Here is a 12,705-nt window from a genome sequence, read left to right on the forward strand (position 1 = left end):
TTTGAGTGTGTGTGTGTGTGTGTGTGTGTGTGAGACTGTGTGTGTGTATAAATAATAATAAATAGGGGAAGTGAAACTAGACAGATTACTAGTTCTCAAACCTTGTGATAAGTAATCACAAAAACAGAGTTTGCTTGTGCCAGTGACAGAGGAAAAAGGCTGGGGCTTTTGAACCAACTGAACCAATCATATTGAAGGTGACATGTTAGTCTTATTTGTTTTCTCGATTCTATAAAAACTGTTGTATCCGTGTTTTACGGTGGGATTCTCAATGGAATTTGTCTGAGATCCTCCGGCCTTGCTTCTTGGGAGAGATTCCCTGAGAACTGCACGGGAAGATCTCCTGGCCGTGATTAAAGCATTTAAAGCACATTTTCTTGAGTCTGTTTGTCGATTATTCCTGCGTAGGAAGCTAGTTTAGGAAGGAAGCTAGTTTAGGGGAACAAGTTAGTTAGGTGACTATTATTGAATGGGGACATCGATTTGTAGACGAGACCCAGATAGACTAAACGTCAACAGTAGACGTTCGGGGACGTCGATTTGTAGACGAGACCCAGATAGTTAGGTTTAGGGAAAAATCTACCACAGAACGCAGTCGTGTAATGAACTGTTAGCAGAACTTCCCAGAGACCATGTGTCCGACTGCTCATCTCCACTCAATAGAAAAAGAAAAAAAAATAGATCAGAGAATCTTTTGAATCTGTTTTAGAGCAAAATTATGACATTTACCATATGACCTACTGTACAAAAAAGTTTATGAAACAGATTAATTGTATATCAAGAGGGTCATTAAAATGTGTTGCTATAATCAAAGGTTAGTCTGTTCTTGTTTTCAGTCATGCTGTAATTAGTTCCACATTTTGTAAAATGCATGTGGCAACAGGGTTGCACATAAAATGTAGAACATTAAAGGCTAAATATTACATTGGATTTGTGCATCTAATATTTTAAGTCAAGGGTCACCCAAGTGTAACATATTCATGAAAGGTGCCAACTAAACCAAAAGACACTCCCAGTTTGAGTGAATTTTGACCTGCTGTCCAATCTTGACAGTGATCTGAATTAAGTAGAACTTTCCAGAGATCATGAATCATTCCCCCCCATCTTCAATGATTATAATAATGTAGGCAAAGAGAAGATTAGTAGAACATTTACATTTAAGAATTTGAAAGACCCATCACAACTCAGATGGCATTCAAGGTACAAGGTATTTTATAATTTCAAGTGGGAATAATTAATTCCGATATAGTCAAACTTATTTTATTTTTTATGTTTTTATGAGTGGTTGTGAATGCAAGCACTCAATCCATTCACCTCTATGTAAGGGATCCTTGGTTTATAAGTGCAGAGAGCTCCCCTGACCACTTCAGTGAAAAAGCAATTTTCCCTATAAGAGGAAGCACAGACGAAGAGTGTCTTTCCGTCTGTGTGTTCCTGGGTGCGATCAATATCTCTCGTCCTCAGATGGACATGATCTGCCTTACGTGTTTGGGTCGTGCCCAGGCTGAGACAGCATTTGTGGATGGTTCATGTCTTCATAGTGAGAACACTCTCTTTTCAGGTCAGAGAGAGAGTCACTTTAGTTGCTCCTCATCCTTGTCCTTCTGCTATGCATAAGGCCGTGGTGGCAAGCACTGAGGGCAATATGGGGGCAACAGTGAGAGCGTTTCCACATGGTCAATCCCCACGGGCCTCCTATTCCTCGTCATGTTGCACCCAGTCAAATTCCTGGATGAGTTAGGCAGTTCATCTTATGACGAACCGAATTTCTCATTCAGGGCTACAGATGAGAATGAGTTATCGACCCCAGCATCGGAGGACGGGCTTATGTTATGTCTTCCGACACTGAGGACTTGGCTGGACTCCCACCTTTGGGTGCAGTAGCTCAGTCTGAGTTTGACTTTGAGTTGACAGCCATGCTTGCCTAGGCTGGAATGGAATCCTCCACCCTGTCCTGAGCGTTATCAGCTGGATGATTGGTATCTAAACCTGAAGTGCAACTCACAGCCATTCCCAACCCCAGTGCCTTTCTTTCCGGAAGTGCATGAGAGCTGACAAAGTCGTGGAAGGCACCTTTTACTGCCCATCCCGCTTTGCAAGCTTTTCCACCCTCACAACCCTCAACGGTGGGGCAGCCAGGCCCAAGGGGTACAATAGAGGTTCCACAGGTGCAGAGTGCGATCGCAATAAGTTTATGCCCGCAAAACGCTGCCACCTGGTGGAATCATCCCAGACTCCAGCCCAGGGCATGCAAGTTTACTTTGTCTCTGACAGCGAAGGCTTACAATGCCACTAGACAGGCTGCCTCAGCCCTGCATGCCATTAACCATCCATCAGGCCATCAGGCCAAGCCACTAAAAGATCTGCACGGGGGTAGTTCTAAGTCGGGATTGATGCAGAAACTGCATCAACCCGATGAATAGCCAGAACATGCTCTCGGCTCCTCAGCACAATCCTGAATGAGTGGATGCACGGCATCTCCTTTTATGCCCATATGTTTAGGGGAGTGGTGTATGCAAATTCCACTTGCCAAAACTCACTGAGTATCAGAGGTGTTTGGGGCTCCCAAGTGTGGTCCCTAGTGTCGACACAACATCTTGCTCCCTCCATCATGGAATGGAGGTTACAATAGTAACCATGATGTTTTTGCTGTTAGAGGTTTTGAGTGTTAATGGTAAACCTGCAGTCTGTGGTTGTCCTGATATAACAGTTTGGTGTATCGGCACTACAAACCATTAAAAAAAATAAACCGTTTAATAAATAATTGCTAGTTGCTGCAGAATAATGTGTTGCCAAATTCATATTTATATTCTTAAAGGGGCATTCCACCCATTTGAACATTGTTTTTTATTTAAAGTGGGTCATATATGTAGTCGAAATGTAAAATAAATTTTGAATTTGGTGCCTTCGTGACCGAGGAAAGACAAAAAATAACTTCAGGACGCATTTGTATGAAAGACAACAACTCCCACAATGCACCACATTGCACAGCTCCGCAAGCCACTCCCACTAATCCAGAAAGCGCATATCTGCCTATAAGAGAAATCACTCTTCCGTCTACAAGGCTAGCTACCACCAGAGCTTGAAATTCATTTCACACAAAATGTCTAGTTAGTTGGCGAACTCATTAGTGCATTACTCCTCGTTTGTATTTCTTTCGAAAAGGTGAATTATTGCATGGTAGCCTACCTGGATGTTCAGTCAGAACATATGCGGTGCGAAACTAGGATAGTTCACAACACAAACGTCCGTGTCCTCGTCTGATTCAGAGATTTCGTCCAGGAGAAATTGTCATCTTTGAAATTCTTTGCCGCAGACGGACTCTATCTCTGTGTTCGTAGCGGTTCGTAGTTGCATAGTGAGATCACCGGCGCCACCAGTCCGCCCTAACTCGAGCCAGTCCGGGCTCCTCGTCCGCGGCTGCTCTTCGCTATAATGCGGCTTGTAAAGGTAGCCACAAACACCTGATTCAAGCATCAGACTTCCGAAATCCTCTTCTTCTATATCATATTGAGCACTCTCCTCTGCTATTGTCATAACTTTACATCTGTCTCCACAGTGCCTGTTAGCTTAGCTTCAAACAAGATGGAGGATATTGCTTTCAGTTTCAGAGAGTAAAGTCCCACCCACTGATCTGTAATAGGTCTGTAGCGTGAGCGGGTCCCGCCCCTGGGAAAGATTGGAGAGATGAGGAACTAGTGCTTGTAGTCTCAACAGAAATCCCCCCTCTTACACTTCCTCCTACAATGACGCAAAATGACGATTTTTGCGTCATTGTAGGAGGAAGTGTAAGAGGTAAATAACGGATTTCTCCCGTCTCAGGGGAAAATGAGAGAGTGTTGCACGACCATTCAACAGTATGACTGGGTTTCTAACAATGCAAAGCTTAATGCTAATGGGTGGAGTGTCCCTTTAAGTTTGTATATCTGTGCAGTATAAGTGGTTTGCAGTGTTTAGTACAAGCCGTGTGTGAAATGGGCAACTTAGACGTCCAAAAAGGGCAAATCATCAGAGACCGTTTAGCATTTGTAACCTTAACCACCCAATTGTGTGTTTTAAGAACGCCAGTCTCATGACTGTGTACAAAGCATGGCAAGACTTCATCAGCAAGGAAGAATAGAGGGCAAAAACCGAAAGTGCATGATAGGGACCGTCAAACACTAAGGATTGTGTCCAAACAACACAGAACAACTGCAGCAAAATGACAGCAAACCTCAATATTCACCCACCACGTTTCCACAAAAACTGACCACAGAAAACTTCACAAAGCCAACATCGATGAAAGAGCTGAAATTGTTCAAAATGTAATCTTAAAGGTAAATTTTGGTTTTCCCAGGTGTTTAAGTTATTTTTGTCCATGCAACCCTGTAACAGGCTGAAATTAAAATAGAATGCCTGAATGAAAAATTTAAACATGTTGTCTCAGCACTTTCAGTATTAGTCAGGAACCGGATTAGATTAAAAACATAGCAGTATTCACGTTGGAAAAAGACTACAAATTATTTTTACAGTATGGTTTCTTTGGCTTCTGAGCAGTCAAAACTGTATTAAGGAAAAGCAAAGCACTACCCTGACTATCCAGCAGGGAGTGCCAAATGAATGGCAAATTGTACGTTAATGGTAGTTACCTGTAAATTGGTGAAAATTACAATAAAAAATGGATCACGTGTTTGAACAATAGAATAATCCCTCATCTTTCCATTATTTTAAAAGTAATTATGATGTACTATTGGTCGTTACTTGCATTTTGACACTGAAGAAAAAAAGAATAGTTTCCTAAAAAAAAAAAGAGCTCTGAGATTTACTTGCCAAATTGCTTGACAAAAATAGTAGCATAAATCGGAATGCAGTGTAGGGAATTTTACAACTGAGAGTAATTAAATAGTAAAGGGTTCACAGAGAAAAGATTCCATTTTTCCATCCATGCTTGCCTCTCTTCCTCCATCTGCATGCACAGGAAGTTGGACACAAATAAGAAGGAAATCTGGAGCCACTAGAGCTCTAAAGCCTGGTGCATTCATTAAGTTATTCATTGTCTTATGAGGCGTTTCTATCTGTACCTTCCATGGCCACAGGTTCAAGAAACAAGAGAACTTTCCATGTTTTCTTTTTATTTATTAAAATTAAATCAGATCTTTATCTGCCATCTGTTTAACAAATATAATATACCAGTCTCACAACACCAAATGACCCTTTAAAGGGTTAGTTTACCCAAAAATTAAAATTGTGTCATTTACTCACCCTCATGTCGTCCCTTACCTGTAAGACTTTCATTCATCTTCAAAACACGAATTAAGATATTTGAAATGATATCTGAGAGCTTTCTGTCCCTCCATTTACAGCTACGCAACTATCACTTTGCTTTCAAAAAGTTCATAAAGAGACCATAAAACGAATCCATATGAATCGAGTGGTTTAGTCCAAATTTTCTGAAGAGAGACAAACACTTTACAGTATATGATGAACAGATTCAATGTAGGGTTTTATTCACATAAACATTCATCAACACATCAGTTGTGGTAAACGGAAAGCTCAAGCATGCTTGAAGTGCAAGAACCACTGATGTTCATTCTCGTGTTACGCAGCACGTTTGAGCTTTAGCAAGAACCAATGAGGTTCATTCTCGTGTTACGCAGCACGTTTGAGCTTTAGCAAGAACCAATGAGGTTCATTCTCGTGTTACGCAGCACGTTTGAGTTTCAGCAAGAACCAATGAGGTTCATTCTCGTGTTACGCAGCACGTTTGAGCTTTAGCAAGAACCAATGAGGTTCATTCTCGTGTTACGCAGCACGTTTGAGCTTTAGCAAGAACCAATGAGGTTCATTCTCGTGTTACGCAGCACGTTTGAGCTTTAGCAAGAACCAATGAGGTTCATTCTCGTGTTACGCAGCACGTTTGAGTTTCAGCAAGAACCAATGAGGTTCATTCTCGTGTTACGCAGCACGTTTGAGCTTCAGCAAGAACCAATGAGGTTCATTCTCGTGTTACGCAGCACGTTTGAGCTTTAGCAAGAACCAATGAGGTTCATTCTCGTGTTACGCAGCACGTTTGTTTCAGCAAGAACCAATGAGGTTCATTCTCGTGTTACGCAGCACGTTTGTTTCAGCAAGAACCAATGAGGTTCATTCTCGTGTTACGCAGCACGTTTGAGCTTTAGCAAGAACCACTGATGTTCATTCTCATGTTATGCAGCACGTTTGAGCTTCAGCAAGAACCAATGAAGTTCATTCTCATGTTACGCAGCACGTTTGAGCTTCAGCAAGAACCAATGAGGTTCATTCTCATGTTACGCAGCACGTTTGAGCTTCAGCAAGAACCAATGAGGTTTGTTCTTGCGCATCAAGCATCAATCTGTAGGGTTGATTTTATGTTTGCTGATCAATGTTTATATATAAAAGTCTAAATACAATCTATTCATCATGTGAAGCGATTGAGTCTCTTCAGAAATGTAGGACTAAACCGTTTGATATGAATTACTCGCTTGGACTCTCAATGGAGGAACAGAAGTCTCTCAGATTTCATTAAAAATATCTTCTTTTGAACGAAAGTCTTACGGGTTTGGAAGGACAGGGTGAGTAAATGATGACATTCCATTTTTCATTTTTGTGTGAACTAACACTTTAATACCAACGATCAAATGTGTATTTGAAGAGAACAAAGAGTCTTAGATCTAAAATAAACACTGACATGAGTTTATTGTCCCCAGATATTTAATTGTCGAATTTAGGAGGAACAGGGTTTCACACTGAACAACAAACATCTTTGACTGTTTTAACTGTATAAGCCTTACTGAAATGTTCATTCATGCACAAACACTCTTTTCTGCAAGTGAAAGACCTGCCACATCACCACAGCAAAACAATAAAACACTGCAACAAATAAATAGATAATGAATTGAATCTTTTACATATTATTTCCACATTGATATGTTTCACTTTTAAGCAAGACAAAGTTGTCCACCAAACATTAACATATTTTTTTAACGCCTTAAAATAGTTTGAATGTAACTCTACACCCTTGCTTCATTTAATATATGCAGATCCATGAATATGCAAATTAGCCCCACCTCCACTCACTCACTCCAACTCAGAATGGTTCAGAATGGTAATGCGTTTTATGTATCGCTCTCTAAAACATCGAACACATAACGGTAATTAATATGATTTTTTTGAACAACTTAGGGTGTCAGTGGAGAAAGGCTTTTAGCTATATTGCTAAATGTGCCTGATTTTTCATATCAACAGAAAAATATATACTGTATAACCTGGCTTCTCTCAAGACCACAGTTAATGATATGCAAAAGACCGCTGGCACATTGACATGATTGGTTACAAGGTAGCGATTTCAGTTCGCATTTTCGAGACTGTCTTTGGTTCACTGGATTTTTAAGGAGAAAATACTCAGGAATGGTGTTGACTTATGACTTTGCACATGGTTTGTCTTAAAGCATATTAAAAACACCACATGACCACAAACTCCATACTTGATTTTCACTACAGGGGGTCTTTAATTCAGTAAAAGGATGTTAACCCTTACTCTGTTAAATGTTGTTTTTTTATGACTAGCTGCAATGTGGGATCAACTGAGAACGAGTTTGACTCAAGTTTGAGATATCCCTGAAACCATCAATTTCATCTGTCCCTTCAAAATAACACAAATACAGTAGAATATTTTGTGGAAAGACACAACAAGTGCAGAATTACATCAGCAGGGAAACCACAACATTCATTAGTGTTTATCTATAGATCCAACATGTCTTTAACCATAAAGGCTAGGCTTACTGATTGTTTTAGATGTAAATGCAGGTTTTCATGGTTAGCTGTGAAAGTCATGAAAACTTCTATAGTGAACATACGTTTTATTCCAGTTATGCTCTGCTCTAGCTAGATGTGACTCTTTTGAGTGCAGTCAGTAAAATTATTCAAAATAATTAATTAAGCTGTTCAATCTAGATTTCCAATCATGATTCATTACAGATTTTAATTTCGGTCACTATGAGCATAAGACTTTTTACACGTTGGTTGATTTATATCCATCTAATGCAACCATTACATCCATTATAGTTGATAGACTGTTTTGAGGGACTGTTTACAGAAAGTTGGGCAATAAATCTGGGAGAAAGGCTTACAGAACACCACATCTCAAAAACACCCCAGAAAATGTGCATTTAGAGGTCAGGGGTCACATTTTACAAACACTTCACCAGACAGCACTGCTCCTGAAGATGACAGGGTGAGAGAAGATCCATGCAGAAGTGGGAATTGATGATATTTGATGGAGTTGTAGTAGCTCATTCATCAAATCGACCCTCCAGGATACTCTCGAAGGAAAACGGGACAAACTTGAAGCCCTGTCCTATGTAGAATTTGTTCTGGAACTCCACCCTAAATGACAGGAAGAACAGGACAAAAGAACACAGTGTCAGAGCAGGACATTTAATACAAAAAACACCTGTGGATTCCTGTTGACAACATTGTACTTGCATCTTTATTTATTTAAAGTATGTTTGTGGTAATTTCCTCAAAAGAGAAAGGGTGTTGAAGTAAAAGAGTGAGAATTGGGGTTGGGTTGTAAGACCATATGTGGAATGTGTCAGCCGGTGGGGAGTCTGCTATACTGTGGCAGCTATCAGTGGCCAAAATGTCTCTCATGTCCTCTCAGTCATACACGCACTGGCAGCGCTAAAACACACATACACTTGGAAAACATAAAAAGTCTCCTATGCTCACTAAGGCAGCATAGTTTAAAAATATTTGTATAGTTTAAAAATATATTTGTTTAAAAATACAGTAAAAACAGTAATATTGTGAAATATAATTTTAATTTATAATAATGGTTTTGTAATATATTTAAAAATGTAAATTATTCCTTGTTTGGGCAAAGCTGAATTTTCAGCATCATTACTCCAGTCTTCAGTGTCACATGATCATTCAGAAATCATTCTAATTTGCTGATTTGGTGCTTAAAAAACATTTGATTCTTAATATTTTTCTGAAAACAGTTTTTTCCCCGAAATTCTTTGATGAATAGAAAGTATTGTTTTCTTAAAACCAAACCAAGGGCCAGAGTTACTAACAGCTTGCACTAGCTCTTTTTGGCATTAAAAAACTATTGTCAGGGTTTACTGAAGACACGCAGTGAAAAATTAGCGCTGAAAAGGCGTGGACAGGGTTATTTTTGTGGCTGACGTTATAGACCTTATGTAGCCCCGCCCCTTTTCAGCGCTGCGTTCATTGTCTTTTGACTTCCGGTCTGTATTTTCACAGCGATTCTGCGTGTTTATTAATGAACGGCTCGTTTTAAAATCTTCCCGGTCGACTGAGATATGTTAAGTCATCTGCTTTAAACATCACAGTCCTCATGATAACTTTCGTTAACTTTACATTAAGTAAATCCACTTTAAAAGCTAATTACTTCTGGACAGCAGCGCCATAGAAATATACAGAGCGACCGCAAAAACGGAAGTTAAAAGACAATATTCTAAAGATGGCGCCGCCCTCGTTTCTCTGGCGCATAAGGTCTATTGCATATGCATTTGTAGGAGTTTCCCTTTCAGACGCAAAATTTATGGGAGAAATGTATTTAAATGAATCATGCAAGGTGATTTACTAAGGTTTGCGCTAGTCAATTTACTGGTATTTGTGCCATTATTCAGCCACAGATACCTCTCAGTGCTGACCAAAGCACCCATTGAACGACCAATGGCGCAGACCATTTGCTTGATCGCACGGAGGGACAAATGCATATCGGAGGCAACTCGTAATCCATATCAGATTCAAGAGATTGGTTGTCCTCCACCTGAGCCGAAGAGGCACCGGGGTCGAGCAAGAGGACATCCGGATATAGGGAGAGTGCGAGCGATAGGGGCGGACCTGTCTCTCGCCCCTCAGCCTGATCCATATGGGAGCCCCATGATGGCAAAGCGGGTGTTGGCCCTTGAAAGAAAGCAAGGCGAGTGCGTAGCATCTTAACCGTTCACAATTCACAATGCTCGCACTTGCCCTTCTCCAATGCAAGGGCAGCGTGCTCCTCCCCCAAACAAACAAAGCAATACTGGTGTGTGTCGCATTCAGATATTTTTTTCTTTTCTTTTTTTTCTTCTTTTTTTTGGCATTTATGTAGCGCTTTAATATGTACTACTGTACACCCAAAGCGCTTTACAATCATATCAGGGAATCTCTCCTCAACCACCACCAGTGTGCAGCATCCACTTGGATGATGCGACGGCAGCCACAGTACAATGGCGCCAGTGCACTCACCACACACCAGCTATAGGTGTAGATGAGAGAGAGTGATAGAGCCAGTTCAGTGGATGGGGATTATTAGGAGGTCATGATTGGCAAGGGCCAATGGGTGGAATATGGCCAGGGCACCGGGGTTACACCCCTACTCTTTTACAATAAGTGCCATGGGATTTTTAATGACCACAGAGAGTCAGGACGTCGGTTTTACGTTTCATCCGAAGGATGATGCAAGTCTCCAATGCAAGGGCAGCGTGCTCCTCCCCCAAACAAACAAAGCAATACTGGTGTAATACTGGTGTTTGCTTTGCACATCACAATTTTTTCTCCTTTTCACTTGTTTGACAGAATGAGAGGATAAAGAGATAATTTTCTGTGCACTGCCTAGTGAAAACTAACTCCTAGCATCACACACACACACACACACACACACAGTATGGTCTGAAGACAAAAGACATCTAATTATAGCCTATGACGAGCGCCCATTCCGATGACGTCACTGTTCGAGGCTATAAAAGTTGGAAGTCAATTCCATTGACGTGTTACACACATATTTCACACAAAAGTGTTCCCAGAGCACTGAATCAAGTGCAGCATTAAGTGTAGCAAAAACATTTTAGGAAAATCAACATCAATTTATGAAGTCATCTTATGTGATGTTCTCTCACATTTTTCACTTGTATTGACAATTCAACATTCAAGATGACTTTGGTAAATGAGTGAATGCAACTAGAGAAAGATAACTGCAGAAGTGGAGGAAATGGGGGAAAAGTCTATTAAGAATTTCACCCTTTTTTTACTTGACAAAAAGGCACTCAAACCAATCAATTAATCTATAACTTGTGTTCTCTGACTAACCAAGGCATAGTATGTGAATAGTACAGATTACTAGATTTTTACAATTAAGTTACGACATAAAGTAAAGTTAACTAAAAAGTGTTAGTTAGAACAACTGTTGGATTTACAGTGTATCAGTTTAAATCCTATATAAAAAACATTATACATTATAGTTAGACTGTAAAACAAATGCACAAAGCGCTCTTTTGACATCCTCAGAAAGTTCTGTGCAAAGATCATATCGACTTTCTTTTCATATAAGCATTTTTGCCTTTTTAAAAGTTTCATATCATTAAGCTCTGTGGATAAATTGTTTTTTTGGGCTATTTCTCATACTTCGTCTATAGTGGGAACATTTTTCAATTTCTACAGGTTTATCCGAAGATAAGGAGTGAAAAGCTGTATTCACACATTCCGTCACTATCAGCAGCTCATAGATAAGAGTGTTTAGATTTGCAGTGTAGAGAACATATTTTTGAACTGAAGGTTGAGATTTTGAGAAAGGTGTTGTCCAGACACAAACTGGGGGAAGCTTTTAAACATCAAATGGAACTGGAAAATGATTTTACATTGGAAAAAATAAATAACAACAGAAAGGAAACATTGCCTCCTTATTTCAGATGTTCATCCTGTTTGTGTGTGTTAGAAAATACAAAAGAGAAGGGAACATTTAAGAGTGGAGGAATTTCTCACTGCTGTGATAAATATTTAAGTCAAGAGAGAAAAGACTCTTCCATCTTTCCGCACATGGAACAAATAAAAGCACCAAGAGTGCAGAACTTTATTTGCCTCCAACATGCATGTGTAATCATTAGAAGTGGAAAGCTTTGAAAATGCTGGAATGATATTAAATGCCACAATTAGAGCCTCTCTCTAAAAGTCATTCTTACCGTGACTATAGCATTCAGAAAGCTGCGTACTTCAATAAATCACCTCGCAAGGCAATGAATGAAACAAATTAAATATAAGATAAAATAACAAGCAGATGTCATGAAATACAATTTTGCTCCATTGAAATACAGCAGAACACCGCACTTTCAACCATTTCATGTTTCACCAGGTGTTATGTGTATTGTCTTCTAGTGTTACAGTATCAACAATAAATGTACATTATATTTTAGCTGCAGAAACAGTTTGCTGATAATGATCAATGTAGTATATTTACTATATATATTGCACTGGGTGAAACAATGCCTTCAGATTTAGGTATGTGTTATTCCTGTAATTTATCCAGGAATTTATCAGTTATCAGGACATAAAGTTATTCTTAAGAGGCAGTGATATGTTTCCTCTTCACACTCTGTACCTCTGTTGCACATTTCAGAAGGATGACATAAACTAGACTTTTAAATATTAACAGAAAAGTGTGGCGAGGATAGATAGATAAAAAAACAGTTATAGAAGAGACTAATCCTCTTAGCTGTTCTGCTCCATTCATTCATAGATTTTTTTTCTAACATCATTTCAATCATGACAACATAGATAGATTTGGCATGTTAATGGATATGACAATGTTAATGTATTTGGTCTTGGTGGACTAGATTAGACTTTATATATAGAAAGACGGTGCATTCATATTACTTATGAATGGGAGAATGTGCAACGGGCAATATGGTGGAATAAGTC

The 12,705-nt window shown here is 39.5% G+C and overlaps 1 protein-coding gene across 2 annotated transcripts in view; it reads right to left on the bottom strand.

Moving 5' to 3' along the window:
• Positions 1-6,679: 6,679 nt before the first annotated feature.
• Positions 6,680-12,705, bottom strand: part of atp6v0a1b (ATPase H+ transporting V0 subunit a1b) — a 40,041-nt gene continuing 34,015 nt past the window's right edge. For both annotated transcript variants that reach the window (XM_084102343.1, XM_084102344.1), the window contains exon 22: positions 6,680-8,385. In XM_084102343.1, the coding sequence (XP_083958469.1) occupies positions 8,292-8,385 (94 nt within the window). In that variant the 3' untranslated portion in view covers positions 6,680-8,291. The remainder of the gene's footprint in view (positions 8,386-12,705) is intronic.

The sequence above is a fragment of the Abramis brama genome (assembly GCF_963993115.1).
Source record: "Abramis brama genome assembly, chromosome: 24".
Lineage (NCBI taxonomy): Eukaryota > Metazoa > Chordata > Actinopteri > Cypriniformes > Leuciscidae > Abramis > Abramis brama.